The sequence below is a fragment of the Simochromis diagramma genome, unplaced genomic scaffold, assembly GCF_900408965.1.
Source record: "Simochromis diagramma unplaced genomic scaffold, fSimDia1.1 OVJJ01000402.1, whole genome shotgun sequence".
Taxonomy (NCBI): Eukaryota; Metazoa; Chordata; class Actinopteri; order Cichliformes; family Cichlidae; genus Simochromis; species Simochromis diagramma.
In genome coordinates, this window is record NW_024386972.1 from 7045388 (window position 1) to 7063400 (window position 18013).

At 40.5% G+C, this 18013-nt stretch overlaps 3 protein-coding genes and 1 long non-coding RNA gene across 10 annotated transcripts in view; 1 reads left to right on the forward strand and 3 right to left on the reverse strand.

Moving 5' to 3' along the window:
- Window positions 1–2379, reverse strand: part of qki2 (QKI, KH domain containing, RNA binding 2) — an 18354-nt gene extending 15975 nt beyond the window's left edge. For 4 of the 6 annotated variants that reach the window (XM_040038941.1, XM_040038940.1, XM_040038938.1 and 1 more), the window contains exon 1: window positions 1723–2379. In XM_040038941.1, coding sequence (XP_039894875.1) covers window positions 1723–1864 — 142 coding nt within the window. In that variant the 5' untranslated portion in view covers window positions 1865–2379. The remainder of the gene's footprint in view (window positions 1–1722) is intronic. The other 2 variants (XM_040038942.1, XM_040038943.1) reach the window with 2 other exon arrangements.
- The window catches only part of LOC120737976, a 26231-nt gene extending 12879 nt beyond the window's left edge, over window positions 1–13352 (forward strand). For both annotated transcript variants that reach the window (XR_005696883.1, XR_005696882.1), the window contains exon 4: window positions 13342–13352. This is a non-coding gene — a long non-coding RNA (uncharacterized LOC120737976). The remainder of the gene's footprint in view (window positions 1–13341) is intronic.
- prph2a (peripherin 2a (retinal degeneration, slow)) lies at window positions 7220–16551 on the reverse strand. Its single transcript, XM_040038945.1, has 3 exons — window positions 13324–16551; window positions 11740–11986; window positions 7220–8578 (listed from the first exon to the last, which is right to left on the reverse strand). Exons 1-3 carry the CDS (start codon window positions 13902–13904, stop codon window positions 8375–8377), a joined length of 1032 nt encoding a protein of 343 aa, XP_039894879.1. The 5' UTR covers window positions 13905–16551; the 3' UTR covers window positions 7220–8374.
- A 96-nt stretch (window positions 16552–16647) lies between these two features.
- On the reverse strand, window positions 16648–17932 carry tbcc (tubulin folding cofactor C). Its single transcript, XM_040038944.1, has one exon. The coding sequence runs from the start codon at window positions 17840–17842 to the stop codon at window positions 16799–16801; it is 1044 nt and encodes a 347-aa protein (XP_039894878.1). The 5' UTR covers window positions 17843–17932; the 3' UTR covers window positions 16648–16798.
- Between the last annotated feature and the right edge of the window lie 81 nt (window positions 17933–18013).

An 18013-nucleotide genomic window follows, 5' to 3' on the forward strand; every position in this document is an offset into this window, starting at 1 on the left:
ATCTGTGGCTGGGGTTTGCTACAGAAGCACCGTTATAAATCAGACTATGTTTGTCTGCCTGTGTGTTTGTTTAGTGCTGTCTCGATGACCAATGCTAGCCTCTGATGCCTTTGTAATGACACACTAGCACAATAATAACTGGTACTGGAGCAGACAAACACATATGTGACACATACACACAGACCCCTGGTTTGAACTCACACACTGACAAACACACTTACACACACACACACACACACACGGCAGAATAACTGCCTTGAGGCGCAAATATCATCTGACCTAAGCACGCTGACAGGCACGTCTCCCTGCTCTGAGAGTGATAAGTCTGACCGTAATAACTACAGTAGGACGCTATAATTACAGCCACTGCCGCAGTGACACCGATGATCCCCTAATGACCAATTCTAACCTATTGGACACCAGAAGTGACTATTAAAGCGAGCACACAAACAAATCTGTGCAGACAAACACGGCTTTTGTCACACTTGAGTTAAAAGTAGCTCGAGGAAAATGAGAAGTGAAAGAAGAACAAGAAAGTCCAAGGAGAAAAAGACAAAGCAGGGAGCTGCAACAGGCCTTATCTTAACACTTCAGCCTGTCATAGGACTTTATATATAGACTGGGCAAGAGTGCAGCCTTGGAGGAGTCATGTAGCCTGACAATGCCTTGCATAAACTTTTTTTTTCTGATATAGAGGCCTTACGTCTGAGCAGCTTGCCCACACAACTCAAGCAGAAGACACAGGCAGCCTCAAAAATGGGAATGGCACAATGTCTTTCATGCTAACCATGGGTGTCACATTATCGCCACTGAGGGATAAATACGCTCAGCTGTCAGTCCTTAACACGAACACAACCAGAGATGTTAACTCGACCTCTTTACCGAGCTGTAGAGGTCGTCTGATATGAGAACAACCTTGCTGCGTCACGAGACTTGTCACAGAGCGCAAAGTCGGGACCTCTGTGATCCTGATGTGCAGCAACCGCAGCAAAAACAGGCCTTGATAGCTGGTGGCAACTAGAGACATTTGAGCTGTGTCTCTTTGCGATTCCTCTCTTTTACCTTGCATATCAACAAGTACAACTAATCAGGTGCATTGATCATCTGTGCAGAAAGCATGACTTCAGGGTGTGTAAGCAGCCAGATACAGATATCAAATATTTTGCACAGTGACAGAGTCTCGTTCCTGCTCAGGGATGGGCTCAAGCATTCACACAAGCCTGCGCATTAGGTCACTGGGAAAGACTAACAACTGTCTGTTTGTTCCCATCACCAACTGCCCCTCTGTGAATGTGTGTGTGTGTGAGAGAGAGAGAGAGAAAGAGAAAGGGAGAGAGAGAGAGCTTTGCTTCTCTCAACAAATTAAAATGTGACTTCATGCAACAAACACATCCCCTACATCCACAATTTGAAGCCAAGAATGTGGGTTTACACTCACAGCTCGGCAAATGTTTTGATATCCAAACAGTCTTATTGGACTGTGAGCAGGATAATTTACCACTGTGTGATGTGGGTAACACTGCTGTTACGTTTCTGAGGAGCCACTGAGGAATTCCTTCAGTTAATGACTAATTCAATAAAGTCAGTTGATAACGGCCACGTTTTATGAACACTGACCACTAAACTGGACGAGAGACAGAGAGAGAGAAGATGGCCTCATCTCCCCCTGTAGTGTGACAAGTGGCTACAGAGTTCAAAGCTTCAAACACATGCGGGGGTTACCTTCATCCAGCAGCCGCTCCAGATGCGTGAAGATGCCGCTGAAGTTGGGCAGGGAACTCATCACCTTTCGGTCGTTCATCAGCTGCATTAGATAGTCCGGGTTGGACTTGGGTCTCTCCTTCACCTCTGTCTCCCCAACCATGGCTTTTGATTAAGCAATAAAGTGACCTAGCGAGCAGGGAAAACTTGATGAAGGGTTTATTTTCTTTTTTTCTTATTTATTATTTTTTGGGGGGAGAAACACACGCCCCGAAAAGCGATGCGAGGATCCCAGAGGACTCCGCCGAGCGCGACCCGCTGACCGCTTCTCCACCTACTGAGAAAATTCAACTCTCAACTCCTGTAAAATCGACTGTCCCTCGGTTAATGTCTCGTATGCGAGCCCTGTCTTCTTCCACACGGTTCCCCCCTCTGCCCGACTCTCCAGAGTTTGAAAAAGTTCCTGTACGGGGAGAGAGTTCAGCTCGGTTTGACACTTTGCCCGACTCCGCGCACTTCTCCGGCGGTTACAAGTTTACCATCAACTAGTCTGATCCGCCGCGGCTCCTCTGCTTATGTCCGCCGGTGTGTGGGTATTCTGCAGCGGGGATCGGCTCACTATCATATGATTACAGTACAGCAGCGAGACGAGTGGGCTATCGGGAGCGTGCTGCGCGAAGCCGATATCTGTGAGATGGGCGGAGGAGGAGGAGGAGGCTCGTGCCCGTCCCCTCGGCAGCAGCAGCAGCCTGAGAAGCAGCACCCCTCTTTCTCCCTGACCCCCGTTCACACACACACACACACACACACACACACACACACACACACTGAATAACAATAAAACAGCTCAGCATAGGTATGCACACCTGTTCTACAACAGTTACTGTCCATCACTCGAATCATGAAGGGTGTACGCCCCCAGGATCTGAATGTTTTGAGGTTCATGCACTTTATTATTGTTTTTTTTTTAACTTAAAGTCCTGCAGAGAGGACGATTGTACTTTTTCTTACCTTACTGGATTCGTTTTCTTTTGATTTCAGTAGATCTGTTCATTACAGTTTAGGTTTTCTTATAAATATGTTCGATTTTGGTTTAGTTTTCACGAGTTTTCAGTACTAATTTTCCTTTACCTTCGTTATGTAATGGGTAGCACGGCTTATATTTTGTCAGGGGTAGCAGATGTGACGTTCAGAACTGAACGGTACACCAGTACAAACACAGACGGGGGGGTACACTCTCCCAGTATACCTCCCAGTCTCACTAAACACAGGCACCAACACCTCCTCAAACTGGTTATGCTGACAAACATTTTCAGGAAAAGGCATTTATGGAAAATATTATATTTTTGATGGTACACAACAATAATCAATCACAATAACTAATGACAACATAGAAATAAATAAAAAGTAAAACTGCCAAATAATAGCCAGTAAAAATACTAGAAAAAAAGTTGTGTATGATTTAATGTAATACTTAAAATCAAAACTTCAAAGATAGGTATTCTGAAAAATGATCTTTGTGACTGACAAATGATCAGACATGATATTACTGTGACTGAAGCAACTGAAAACAGCAGTATTCATCCTATACAGCAGGGAGTCCCAGCCTCTAAGATAAGCTTAAGGGGACATGAGATGATTAATGGGATACGAACTGCAAAAATCTAAGCTTTTATCAACACTTTTATTCCTACATTTGATCCTTTAATCAGAGACGTTTAAAGGGAAACAGCTCCTAAATTTCTGAAACATTGCTTTCATAAGAAGTCGCAAGCCACACATGTTGGAAATCACTGGTTTACTCTGAGCTGTGTATTCTATACATGTATATAAAAAATAACCTTGAAGTGGGCTGAAGCTGTCAAATAAAAAAAGTGTCTCATATGCAGGTGTTAAATCAGTAATATAAGCACCTCACAGCTGTGCACAAGTACAGTACTTGAATAAATGAACGAAGAGCTTTCCAACACTGCTGATTGCATTTATTAATGATTGATATGTTGATTGCTTTTAATGTCAGGAAATGGTCACCTGATCCAGCCACCTATAGAGAGAAAAGCAGCAAAAATTTCCTATTTGAAAGGAGATTTTGGCCAATAGATTCAAAATTGACAGCTGATTTTCTCTTTTCAGATTACAGTTTTACACAGATTATATTTATCAGTTAAGAATACACAGCCCTAAGATCTAAATTTAACATTGAGGTGCCTCTTAATTAGTATATGTATATATTCTAATTGCTTTTTGTTGGTAGTACTGTACTCATCCTCCAGTGGAAAACTCTCCTCTCCTCTCCTGTTCACACCCTTCGCTTTGAAGACTTTTGTCACTGAAATAATAAGATGGTGTGAGTGCTGCATTTGTCCTTTGTGGGTGGTTACGGCTGCTGCTGCTGCTCCAGCAGGAGAAATGTTACTGCTGAAGAAACAGATAGGTGCGAGGGTCTAAACTTAACTTGTTGTAAATCACACGCATGTTTGCGTCCACTCTCACACACACACACACACACACACATAGTGGCGACACACTCTGTGTGCCCATGCATGCCTCAGCTTAAGCCTTTTGTCAGGCGGTGCTGGCCTCCCACCTGGTTTCTCTCCTCTCTCCAGTGTTATACACACAGTGTGTTTTTTCCTTGTAAGACCAAACTTATGATTGAGGCCGTGTGTGTACGTGTTTGTGTGTGTCCGAGCAGCAGGAATTGTAACGGTGCAGCAGTGCTGGTAATGGCTGGTCAGCTGGTATGGCGAGTATTCAGGGCGGGGGCAGTGCATTGTCCTCTCATAGCTCTAACAATGCCCCTCTGAGCAGGCCACACATCTACCAGTCACGGGCCTCTCGCTCTCTCTCTCTCTCTCTGACTTTCTCTCTCTGCTTTTCTTTCTGTCTGCCATATTTATTCAGGCCCATAGTGAAGTGTAAAGTGAGATGTGATAGCAGCTAGCGTCCCTGACCATTGACAGAAGCGTCAAGGTCAACGGGCTAATATTAGAGCTCGTGTCACTCATTGCCTCTCTGCAACCACATCACACCTTGCATGTTCATTATCGCGTTAAATAATTAATAAACACCTCGAATCTTGCATGTATTCATAAGTGCCACTCCTTTATGAATAATTAATGTTCAGCATCAGTTGTTAATGCACTGATTTTTAAACAAGTTTCATATATGAGAGACTGGGGGCTTGGTTAGTATTTTTTAAGTATTTACAAAGCAAGAACTCCAACACTGCTGCATATTTTCTTATGTCTCACTGGGATTGAAGAATTTCAATCACCAATTAGAAATGACCATTTTTTTTCTCATTTTATTTGTTTTTTAATAACTGATTCGATCCGTTTAGTGTGTCTCAGCTTTTACAGCAATAAGAGTTATTGTGTCATATCGTTGTATGCATGTTATATTTTACATTTTGAAAGAGCAGCTGCCTGGAATGAACTTTTTGAAAATGGTTTCTGATGTTTTACATGCAAACTATTTTATGAGGAAGGAAGCAAATAATAGGTTATTTACTTAACAATTTCAAAAAGTTGGTGTCACTTTTTTTTAACAGTTTTCTCTTTTCTAAGTCTAAATTATTTTTAAAGAAATTGTCAACAGATTAATTAAATGAAACTCAAGCAATATAGCTCCTCTTCATTCCACAATGAGAAGGCCACGCCTGCTGCATTATCACTGATGGAAAGACACCCTCTTGTGGGCTTCTAATGTAAATGAAATCATTCAGTTAAAGCTCTAAAAAGCACCCAGTTTGCCACCGAAAAATATGAAATTTGGAATCCAAATAAAATAAATCGAAAGAGGCAGATTATAAAAGTTAGCTGTACTTATGAGAACAGCTGTGGCAGCGTGATTGTTCTGTTACAGATTACATTGTCACAGAACAGTCACACTGTCACTGCTGGACTTAATTAATTAAATAGATCAACATGACGGTCAGCATGATTTGGTCACAGTTGGTTACCTGCAGTCACCAACAGAGAGCAGCAGAATACAGACGACGTATAGGATGCTCTTAGCAGATTAAAAGTTTAGAAGCTGCCTCTGTGGGAGTACTCACTGTCTGAAGACAATACTCAACCTTGTTTGCATGGTCACATATTCTGCAGGTGTATTACCATTAAAAGGAGAAGATGCTTTTTTTTAAATGCAGTATGCAAACAAATATGAGTGTGCCATTAGAAACATAAACACAGGGGTGGAAACAAAGTATCTACATCTAGTCAGCACAGTTCTTTACTTCCAATATCTCCAATTTTGGCCAATATGTTTTATTTCTTGTCCATTTAATAATTTAGCCACCCAATTACTTTTCACTTTGCATTTTAACAGACAAAACATATCTATTTCTAATAAAGTATGTATTTTTTAATGGATTAAATCATCCAAGAAATTAAAGAGCATAAAAATATCTCCACTACTAAAAACTGACAATGACAAGAATGATCCGGTTATTCAGTAATACAACACCTATATGGAGTCATGTTCAATTCAATTCATATCGGGCCAAATCACAACAATTACAATCACAACCAACACTTCAAACCTCTTTATAATGTTGGATGAAGACCTACAATAAAGCTGTGTAATTATGACTTTTGAATGTAGCATTTTCACTTGCACCTGAGTACTTTCTCTGTGTTGCAATGCTATTTTTGGTTAGGTACTCAGCTAAATACTTGACACTATAGCTCTAGTGGAAATTAAGAACTTGCATTTAGATACTGAACTGCAAAGCTATTTTTTGACTACTACATTTTATAAAGCCCCAACATTAAAATGTCAGTGATTACCTGATGGATAATAAATGCTTTTACGTGATACTTCAAGAAGTTACTTTAATTTCACATATTTAAAAAAGAAGAAGAAAGAAATTCAATAAAGTGGTGCCTTATTTTTCTTTCATACCACCCTGATCTTCACTTTCCCTTGTTTGTCTCTATCTCTGTCTTTCGTGTCTCGAATCCTGCAGCAGGACATCACCTGCTCACCTGGTCGAGGGGTTCATGCTAATCTAAAGCCGATTAAGCTTCTTATCTACTCAGCGCTGGTTATGTGCTTTGGTCCAACAAAAATACAGCACAGAGTTGGCTTCTTTACCGTTCCTGCTGACTCGTCACAGCACTCCCTCACATCTGCTCTAACAACACCACACTGGCTTTAATATCATGGCTCGTAATTCCTCATGGCTAAAGTTTTGAGAACATGTGGCTTTCGATTCAGATACACACGTTATTAGCGGATTTCGTTTCAACAGGATGGATAAAGAGTACCTTACAGGTTATTATTTACCAATATATCAACCAAAGAGATCAAAGGATTTTCCGACTTGCGCCCTCTGAAGTCAAACCTCATTTTAGAGTAGGTTTAAGTCACAAAAAGTGCATAAAACCAAAGAAAAGAACAACTGAGAGTAACATTTGTTGCATGTTTCTTGAGAATGCATCCCGTGCATAGCTCCTCCTCAAGCACACACACATACTGTACACACATGTCCTTACATTGGACATGTGAAAAGTCATCCCATGGCCATGTGAAAGCAGTAATACCTTAATAGGCCTTATCCTATTGGCTTAATAAGGAACCCAGTGGCACTCACAGCATGCCTCATGACTCAAGGTCGAGACAACACAACGCCATCATTGCACTGCTGTATGTCGTCTCTAATATCCTTTATTCGCGTATACAGTCAGCATAATCTCTCCTCTACACAGTCACACAAAGCCAAGAAAATTATTTGGAAAAAAGAAAAACAACTTTACATTGATTCAAATAAAAGATTCAACTTAATTACATTCTTTTAAAAAAGTAATTTTTCATCTTTTCTACGTCATATACAAAGTTATATACTGTACATACACATATGTCAATATACAGATACTGAATGCACTAGGGAAATATCAAAGAGGATCTGAGATTACAGTACAGGGGTCAGGAACCAAGATTTAGCTGCCAATTTCAGGCCACAGGTTTGGAGTCACCCCATGTTTCTGAACCTCCTGATTCCCATGCTCAGTCTTGATCCATGTGTTGCACTGTTCATGCATGACTGATTCATTTAATTGAAAATTATACTCCATCTCAGCTGCTTATCCAGTGAACTGGAGTATAAATGGAAGCAAGTCAGAGGGGTTAATTTGTCAGCTTTGACTATAAAGTAGCCTAGACGGGTTAGCAAAAATAAAACATTGCAAAACCTGAGTTAAATATCTTCAATCTGCACCATTGGGTTCCATGAGAGGGGGGGATTGCATAGCAACCACCATCCCCGCCAAACTACGTGACAGCAAAATAAAGGAGAAAATTACATGGTTTCAATACATATCACATTTACTTGATTTATAACTTTGCACTTTTTTTGGAGAAAAAAATGCACAGTGTCAGAAAGCAGAACTGTAAACCTAATTAAAAACATGCTGGTGCAAAAACAAACAAAAAAACCAAAAACCATGCTGGTGGTTGTTTTACTGGGGAAAACCAAAACTAAAAACCCATCCAGCTGCTATTTATCAAAGTATGAATATGTAATATGATCTTTTCACGTCCATTTCTAATGAGTTCATAACCAAATATATGAGTAGGCCTACAAAATAAATGCTGGTAGAAAAATCTCACATGTCTTTGATTTTCTCCTCAGGTGGGAGTGGGGTCAGTTTGTTCAGGTGGCGCTAGCTCAGCTCACTGTTTCAACCGCTGGCTCACCCTCCTCCACCTTGATGCCTTTGCCCATGGACTTCATTTTGTCCATGATGTCAGTGAACGTCTCCTTCACTGTCTTCTCCAGGAGCCAGCCCTCGCTCTCGCTCTCTGGATCCTCCGGATTAGCAAGGTTACACAGGGAGCTGTGGACATACTGCATGCCCACAGTCACACTAGCCTGCAAGGAACAGGAACACAGATCTGATGAACTTAATGTGAAATGTAGCCATGCCACATGAAAGAAAACGTTTAAGAAGGGAATTTATTATACACTTGTGCTACAATAATTTGATTGAAATTCCAGTTTAATCAGAAAGATGGAAAAATGATATTACATGAAGGAAGACATTGCATTGAAGTTAAACAAATGTTGTTTGCGGTTTAGAACATAATATTATTAAGACAATTAGCTAATTATCAGAGGATATCTAGACAAAAATCTGTATTCTCATCATTACTGGAAGTTTCAAATCAGAGCAAAGGAAAAGTATCACCATTGCTCAGCTCCAAATTAATGGGCCTGTTCTACTCATCTATAGTTCCATATTTTATTCTTGGACTACACTTAAATAACATTGCTTGTTTCAGCTAAAAAAAAAATTTTTTATCTTCTACTGGGTCTTGGTGCTGCATGATGCATCATTTTCTCTGATTGGCTGCCCTGCCCAAGCAGAAGATTGGAGTAATAGGCGGTGTTCACAGACTGCGCTGTTTGTGTGGGATGCCCACATTTGAATATCCCCTCTTTAAGACATCACACAAATCCAAAAGTATAAAAATGGAGCATTCAGTGCAGATGTGGGATGACCTCATTCTTATAATTCCGCTATGTAGTTGTCTTTAATTTAACAAACCAGGTATAATAGGTCCACTGTAATGCAATGTACGTAGTGAATTTTAGCACTCATGGATGCTAAAAATCTGCTGCAGCATAACAATTCTGATTACTTAAGCTGAAATGTAATTAATAATGCTCTTTCAGATAATTTAATAAATCCTTTAATTAAATTTTAAAGCAAAAATGGAAAATATCTGATGTTTTCCAGTGTAATAATATTAAATTCAGAACTCCAGTTTCACTAATAATTAAAAAAAATATCTTCAGCTATTATTTTGAATATCTTCTAAATGCTTAGAAATGTTTGCATGGTTTTTATAAGTAGGACATGAAAAGATGATACAACTTTACATCTTTCAATAAATGTATCTGAGTCAAAGTGTGTAACATACTGCAAATATGTTGTGTTAAGGCAAATATTTAAGCAAGGAAAATGAAATTAGGAGCTTTTTTAAATTCTTGAAGTAATCTATAGCCTATAGGGCAAACATCTCATTAGGATAGTTAAGATCCAGTTACTGTAAATGGAGACATCAGATCAGGAGATCAGACTCCTGGAAATAAGTATTTCCTTGTCACCTCTTGCAGATTAACCCATATGTGTCGGCACAGAGATGCTTGCGTAACTCCTCTTTTAAATCTAGGATTCCTCCGAGCGTGCATCTGATTAGCTGAAGCTGTGTTTTTACAACAAACAATTGTCTGCTGGATTTCTGGAGCAAAGATGTTATCTGTATGGCTCTATTTACTGTCTCCTCAAGGTGATGCAGGAACCCAAACAATTTATATCATCGCTGTGGTCACTGGCTTCAAGGATTCACCTGTACATGTCTATTTGTTCTGCGTAATCATAAGCAGATATTTTGGCTTTACAAACAACAACAGATGTTGGCAGTGGAGGCCAAGGAGAAAGTTAAAGAGAGGAAAGAGGACACACATGGCTGTTACAGGATTTAGGTAGAAAGTAGCAGGTGAGAAACCGCATGTGAGCTAAATCGTGCCAAAGGTGGCACAGGGTAACTCGATAGTAGGGCAGGAGAAAATATATTTAGGTAAAGAGGATAGTGGTGTTTGGGAAGGAGATGCAGTAAGTGGGTATTACTGATAGCGTGGGCAGACTGTGGAAAGAAGGGAAGAAGCAGGGATGGAGGAAACTGATGGAAGAAATGCCAACTAGGTCAAGGCTTTGCATGTTTATTCACCTGACTTCCTACTAGCTGGACATTAAAGACTTTCTCTCAATTTCAGTCATTTAACTGAAAATCATCTGAGGAAAAAATGCAGAACAATTTAAAAATGATTAAAATCTAGTCGGATACAGGTACAATATTTGTGACTTAAGAAGGCTGTTGTTACTTTTATCTGCTGAGAAGGGAAGCTGCGGTCCTTAATGTGTGCAGGAATGTTATAAGTTGGTGTCTATTGTTTTAGGCCCACTATGCAACTGGAGCAAATGTGATGAGGTAACTCGAGAATTTCAGTAAAAAATAAACTGAGAACTGATTTTCCTTGAAGAAAAAATCAACATATTTAGTTCCAATTGTTCTTCCAAAGTGACTCTTGCAAACTGAAATGTATTGCTAGGCCTGTTAGAGACTGTCTAACCTACTGCATGAAAGTGAATTGGACTGAAGTCATAGGTTAAGGACAGAAGGGGAGGTTAACCAGTTGCCAGACCAACCAATTTGTCTTTGTTGATATAAAAAAAAATGGGAAGTACTGCTAGAAAACACTTAGACACATAAATATCTCTGATTTGTCAGATCGAATAGGCTGAATTATCTGTATTATTTTTCTGAACATAACAATTTTCCAGACTATTTCTCATTTCAAATGAGGCTTTTCCCTCTTCAGAATTCTTGGGATGTTAAGCCCATTGGGAATATGGGAAAACATTGTCTGGTGCCCATTTTCCTATCAGTTGTTTCTATTGTAGGCTCCACCAACAGATTTCAAGGCTAGAGTAGTGCTCCAAAGAACTCTGTATTTCTGATTAAAATGACTAACACACCTGCCTGGCTTCAATTTAGCTATCAGCAAGGTTGTTGCTATTTCTAGATATTGATATGGCAAGACCAGCTGTTTGTATCTTCAAACAAGCCTTCCACCAGTGGACATGGAAATATATACTTTTCTGTAATAGGTGTGACAACAACAATATTTTGTGCATTAAGGTCACTGCTGCAATTGGGGTATTTAAAAAAAACGCCCACTACAACTGAAACACTCAGCAGCTCTCAAGCAGTGCCTTCTATTGTTTATTTTCTTTCCATGTGAATAGATTAATGAGGACATACTGTTTGCAAAACCAATATTAGACAGAGACAATGTTGCAGTAGAAGACTTAATTAGACATTTATGCACGATCTCCATTCCTCCATGCAGTGGATAGTGCATGGGATTGTTCTAACTTTTAAATGAAGTTGAAAAGAGCTACATTTTCCAACTAAGAAGTGAACATTGTTTCAGTTAATATATTTAAGTAAGTCTGTGGCACTGACCTCCAGCATAGTGACCAGTATCACCAGGGCTCCGATGGTGTTCATCATGCCACCATAGTAGAACAGCAGGGCATCGCGGCATCCCCGCTTCCACACGTTGAGATCCTCTGTGTAGTGGTCATAACTGTAGTGGGCAGTGTTGTTGGTCATCTGTGCCTGAATGCAGGGTCTGGGGGAGCTGGGGTTACAGCAGCTGAAGGGCACTCCATCCATCAGATACTGGCCATCAACATTACTGCCAATGCGGCTAGGAAGAAGAGGAACAGTGAAGGGGAAGATGATGTTAAAGGCCAGGAATGGGCTGTTACTTGAATTAGCACACCTGTGTTAGACTTCCCTTCATTCAGATTTAACTGGAATCCATACATTACTCCAGGTCAAAAGTTGTTGTATTATACTTTGCAGTACAATCTTACCTTGACAATAAACAACATTAAATCAGCTATCCAACCTCCACAAAGCTAGCCTGAATTGGCATTCAGTCGTCAGCTAAAATGTTCCATCATACACTGCTGTTTCAAACTATCTCAAGGAGTACATATTAAGGTCTGAACAACTGCGAGAAGCAAGAAGGCAGGCACTCAAACACTGAAATTAGAATCACTGCTCAGTCTGAGTAGCTGATCTTGACTATGATTGAGAGTAGTAGGTCAATGGAAAGACAAGTGTAATTGGATCACAAAGAACTGGGGGGTGTCAGATATGTATCGGTTATTTCGAGAAATGTCACCACCTACTTGAGCTTTCCAAATTATGACCCAGACAACTTGTTGGTCAAAAGCACAGAGACTTTATTGATGTAGAATAATTCTGGAGTTACTGTTACTAAGAAAGTTGGCAGTGAATGTGATATCTTGCATCTATAAGTACAACAAAAACCTGTAATGGCACCACAACAACACTGACCCCAAATGCTGCCCAATTAGAAAGCTCTAAAGCATAGCTGTTTCCTGTTTTCATGATAATGCTGTTGTCCTTAGTTTATGCTAATGTGAGCATCTCTGGCTACACTTTTTTTGACTGGCAGTGCTGTTACTGGAGTGCTGCCATGTCCTCTGCTGATTGGACAAGACACTGGTTCATGAAGGACAAGACACTGTAATCCTGGAGATTAAACACTAATTATGTCCCGGCACACAAAATTGTTTACAAAAAGTTAAGTGGTGCTGGTTGGCCGAGACATAAACAGGCTAGTGTAAAGCTTTCTCATAGGACTTGACTGTATCTTTTTCTGCAACCATTCACTAAAGTCCAGATCTTCACATATAAATGCCCCCAGATCTCTTCTCTGACCCCAAGAACACATCTCTGCTATGAACTATAGCAGTCACCGTTTCTGCTATGGTAATCCTCAGTGGATGAAAGTAAGTATTACGCCTGATCTGATCTACCTTCATTTCCAATCCACTTATACTGAACTCTAACTTTGCACAGATCACCCCACCTCAGCAGCTTGGTGCACTTAGGTTCAACGGCAATCCAAACACATTCATTTTACTTCCACATTATACATTAAATATCTCTGCAACTTTTAAAGCCAACAATAAAGAATTTAACTTTTTTTTAAAAATCTCTGTCACTTACTCTTTGACTTCCTTTGAGCTGAAGTCCAGGTAGCGGTTGCTGACCCACTGAATCTCAAACCAATCTCTGTAGTTGTCATTTCCACAGCAACGAAACTCAATCTGCATCAAGTCCAGGGTCCTCTTCATGTAGCAGCGTCCCGGTGTGTCGGTGTCCTTGTAGTACCTCATGCCGTTCCTCAACCCTTCAGCCAGGGTGAACTGCATAGGGATTCTCATCAAGAAACACAGCACGGCCGTGAAAAGCAGCAGGGCGTTGAATCCCACACAGAATACCAAGTAGGTCTTCAACATGGGCTTCCACTTTGCAAACTTATCGGGGTCCAGTGAGTCATAGCACACTTTGCCTCCAAAGACGTTGATGCTGCAGGCTATTAGACCCATGAGAATAAGCAGATTGGGCAAAAAGTGGCTTTCATTGTTGTCCATAAGTTCAGAGCGTTTTCGCAGCTCGATCTTGAAGAACAGACCCATGCTGAGGACCAACACGCCGGCCAACACAGCAAACCAGTACATGAACCAGACTGTCTGAGCCAACTTTACTCGCTTTTTCAGATCAAACTTAACTGGCAACAAAGCCATTCTTCAATCTGTGATGTGTCCTTGCTTGTAAAAAACACTGCAGGAGTTCCAAGATTTCCACTTCGGTTTAGATAAAGTTCTTGAATATGCTAACCTGCACTTCCCTGTTTGTTTGTAATCAGTATGTCCTCTGGCTGGTCCGAAAGAACAGAAGAGTCAGCTCAGACTGTAATCCATCCTATGGCAAAAGAACCGCTATAAAGAACTCAGGAGAACAGCACCGGATCCTTATTTTAAAGGTTCTTCTGCACCATTGTGTCCTAAACTTCAGTGTTCAAAAGGGTTTATTTCTTCAAACCTTTACAGGAGAAGCTAATGTTGCGTTCTCTCAAACAGGTTGAGGATGGCCGGGGATCCTCATGATTAAACTCAAAGTTGCAGTACGTCATGCTAAGCCCCTGTAAGCACCCTGATCCAATTTACAGAAGATGAGCCTGATCGTAAGCTGCTGCCAGGGGCCATAATTGGTTTGAGTGTTCATGTGGTCATGGTTGCCTTGATCAAACACATCAGGAGCAGTTTCAGCAGATGGTTGACAAAGGTAATGGACATGACAGTAGGGCTAATGATAAAGCCTAATCATTCATAGGTATGGGGTCCACAAGCTCAACACAAACCAGATGTCTTCACAACGAATCAAAAACACTGAGTTAATAAAGCCCCACTATGACTGTACTTTGGAAGTAATTGCTTAATAAATCAAGACCAAACTGTGACAAACTGGACAAATTAAAATTTTGCTTAAACATTATTAAACATGAAAATTCAGTGTTTGCAGTAAACTTTGTCTGGCAAGCTGATAAAAAATATTCTATTGCTTTCATTGATGTTCTTGTTGTCATTTGCTATCTTGGCAGTTAGAACCAACACAGTGTCTGGCACATACACGAGCCAGATACTTATGCTGATCAAAGCCAGGCCTTTCCCTGAACGGTCTATTCTTCTTTCTCCTTGTGGCTGGATGTGAGAGCTGCAGTGTTGCTAAATGTTTACCAAATGCAATTGGAACACTGAACGCCCAATCTCCTGATGCTCTTTTCACAATGTCTTTCATCAAATCTTTGTGTGTGTTTAGCGCTGTCTCACTAACAATATTTATGTGTTATAATCATAAGTTTGCAGTTGTCATAGACATGAATGTCATGCTAACACCAGGTATTCAATGATTTATTTAAACTGTTGGCCAAATGAATATTTCACAGCACTACTGGTTTATTCAGTAGTGTCTTATACTGCCTACAACCTGAGTGAACGACTATATTTTTAGGAAGCAGCTGCCAAAAGCTCTTTCTTCTCTACCTCATGCAGTAACTCTTGATAATGTGACACGTGTTTAGCAGAAAATACTCTTTATTGTGCTTAATTTCAAAGCTGGACTGTCCACTACATTTTATATTATCAGATATTTGCTGTGATTGTTTTAACTGCATTTATTAAGCCATTTTATTTTATTTGCTTTATTAAATTTTAGGAGCCATTTAACTCTATATTGCCGATTTATTCTATTATCTTCCGTTTTTCCATAGCATTCTATTTTGTTTCTTTCTTATTTTTTGGATTTTTAAATGGCTTAGACTGCATTTTAAATAAAATACAAACACAGAGATCTTTTCTTTTCTTACTATTTTTTCCCCTCCTCCTTTATTTTGTGTAACTTGCATTACCTTTGTGGGCAGGAATTTTAAAAGGCAGAGTCGGTATAAAAACAAAGCCTGAACTATAACAGACTTAAAAATAAAAGATCTCAGACTTGGTGTCTTAATATTTTTGTGTAATAACAATTTACTTTCCATTCCTTCTGCAAGAAAATCTATATAATCTCTCAAAAGATGCACATTTTACATTAACTGTAAACACTACTCCCATTTTTCCCCCCACATATTTCAATGCAAAAATTATTCAATATAAAAATGGTCGAATTAATTATACCTGAACTTTATGGTCATCAGAAAACACATTTTGAGAGCACATGAAAGCTAGAGCTCCTTCAGTGTTGGTCAAGTCTTACTGAAACTTTATCAGTAACTTAGTAAGAAGGGTATTTTCAACAGGGTGCTCTACTTTGTTCTTGGGTCAGTGACTAACCCATGTCCACAAACTTGTTTTTTAACTGCATATTACCTGTTCTTCAGTGCAGCATTTTTTTTCCTCTGCATGGGAGTTTATGACATAAACAGCTACACAAGGGAATATCTATTGAGTACTCTGAAATATGGCTGGTGAGGTTTTCAAAGACATCCAAAGTTGGATCAGACTTAACCAGTTTGATTTCCTGCATTGCCCAAGTAGTGAAAACATCCCTCGTGATATGGATGATGAAATTCCACAGCTAAACGCAGACCATAGATAATGATTGAGTATGTTTTGGCCCCTTTATACTCCCAGATCTTACTCTTCCTCCCCTTATGTACCATTTTTGATTTTGCAAAATGTCCTGAGTTAATCCCAAAGAGGTACACATGCAGTATGAATTTTTGAATACTTCTTCTGTTTATACACCTCTTTATAAATGTGGTGAATAGACTCAAAACTTCATATAAGCTGTAAAAATCTGAAAGCTATTGAATTGCAATAATAACATGAAACTGAAAATCTTCATGTTTTGGTCTGTTAGGTAAAACAAGTGATTCAGAAAAGCTCAGCCTGTCCCAATACCAAACTACTTGAAATCTGACTTTGACCCTAGACTCTTAAGAATTAGACTTATTTTGGAGAAAAAAACAAAACAAAACACTGTAACAGCCCAAATTAAGTGAATTTTTATTTAAATATATTAATGAAGATTATATCCATGAAATAAAATGGACATTAAATGTGCATTCTGGCCGCAAGCAGTTCATGTAAAATTTCTACTATCATTTGTTTTAGTGCATTAGGTCATTAAAAGTCCCATTCTAGGAGTCCCAGTTGGCTTTTCTGTCTGCTTCTGGAATAACAGTCCAGTTTGGGGAAGGTGTCCCAGCAGCAAGCCAGTTGAAGTCATCCACCTGAGTCCAGTTGTTTCGGGCCCGGTCCAGCCCAGACACAGTGAAGTCCTCTTCCAGGGTGGGATAGGACCATGTGAACGGGGCAAAGCTCACTCCGTGACAGTCCTCTATGATGGCTCGGCTGGTGACGTGCAGATACACTTGTGTGTCGGTTGTGTTGTGGGTCCGCAGCTGCTGACAGGGAAAGGCCAGCACGCTGTTTCTGCAATTATCTACAAAAACTGAACTGGACACCGGCCCGCACAGGATCTCACAGCTGTCGATGTGTTTCAGGTGCAGCGTGCTAGGGGAGCCGAACAGATGGACTTTGCAGTTGGTCAGGTGAGTGAGAAGCACATCTCGTTTTTGGATCTCTTCAGCCGTCTTGGTCAGAAACTCACTGGTCATGTTGGAGAAGCCGCACTGCTCGGCGGGTGCTGCTCCATCCACCTGGGTCCTACCTGTCTCTGCAGGTGTGCCTTCATCACGGGGAAGGGGATGAGCATCTTGTGCAGAGGCTTTATCTGTTGCCTTGGTGCGAGTTCGAAAGGCAAACTTCTTCCTGGGCAAAGCCTCCTCTTTGGTCTCAGACAGCGAGGTTTGGAGTTTCTGGAGAGCAGCCTGGGCTTGCCTGAGCTCGTACTGCGTTAGAAACTGCATACTGTCATTCAGAAACTTTTGCAGCTGGAGAGTTTTGGTCGTGGCCTCTTCTAGTTTCTCAGTCACCACAGCGCGCTCAGCTCCGGAACAGCTGGACAGTAGCTCCTCTATACACGCCCGCTCCCTGTTGAAGGCGCTGGAGAAATACTCGCTCTTCTCCTCGGCGACAGAATGGCTCTCTTTAGCCTCCTTCCTCCGCTCGGCATCCTCGATCCTTGCCTGGTGCCGCTTCTGAAGTCGCTCTTGTATCCTGGCCGCCCCACTTTCGCCAGAAAACCCACTTTCCTCGTTACCTTCAATCACCGCTGCCATATTGTCGCACTGATAGTTGTGTCGGAAGTGATGACCCTCTTCTTCGTGACTTTCGCAAAGCCAACATAAACACTGTGGCACACCGCCACCTGCTGCATCGGAGTTTTTAAGCTAATTTTAAAAACTGAGCTATATATATATATATATATATATATATATATATATATATAT

Bases quoted from the DNA above. Each gene is read 5' to 3' on its own strand.
- prph2a (XM_040038945.1), bottom strand. From the start codon at position 13,904: ATGGCTTTGTTGCCAGTTAAGTTTGATCTGAAAAAGCGAGTAAAGTTG. The intron at 11,987-13,323 runs GTAAGTGACAGA...TCTTCTTCCTAG, and splicing joins AGCTCAAAGGAAGTCAAAGA to CCGCATTGGCAGTAATGTTG. The intron at 8,579-11,739 runs GTCAGTGCCACA...TGTTCCTTGCAG, and splicing joins TACTGGTCACTATGCTGGAG to GCTAGTGTGACTGTGGGCAT.
- tbcc (XM_040038944.1), bottom strand. From the start codon at position 17,842: ATGGCAGCGGTGATTGAAGGTAACGAGGAAAGTGGGTTTTCTGGCGAA.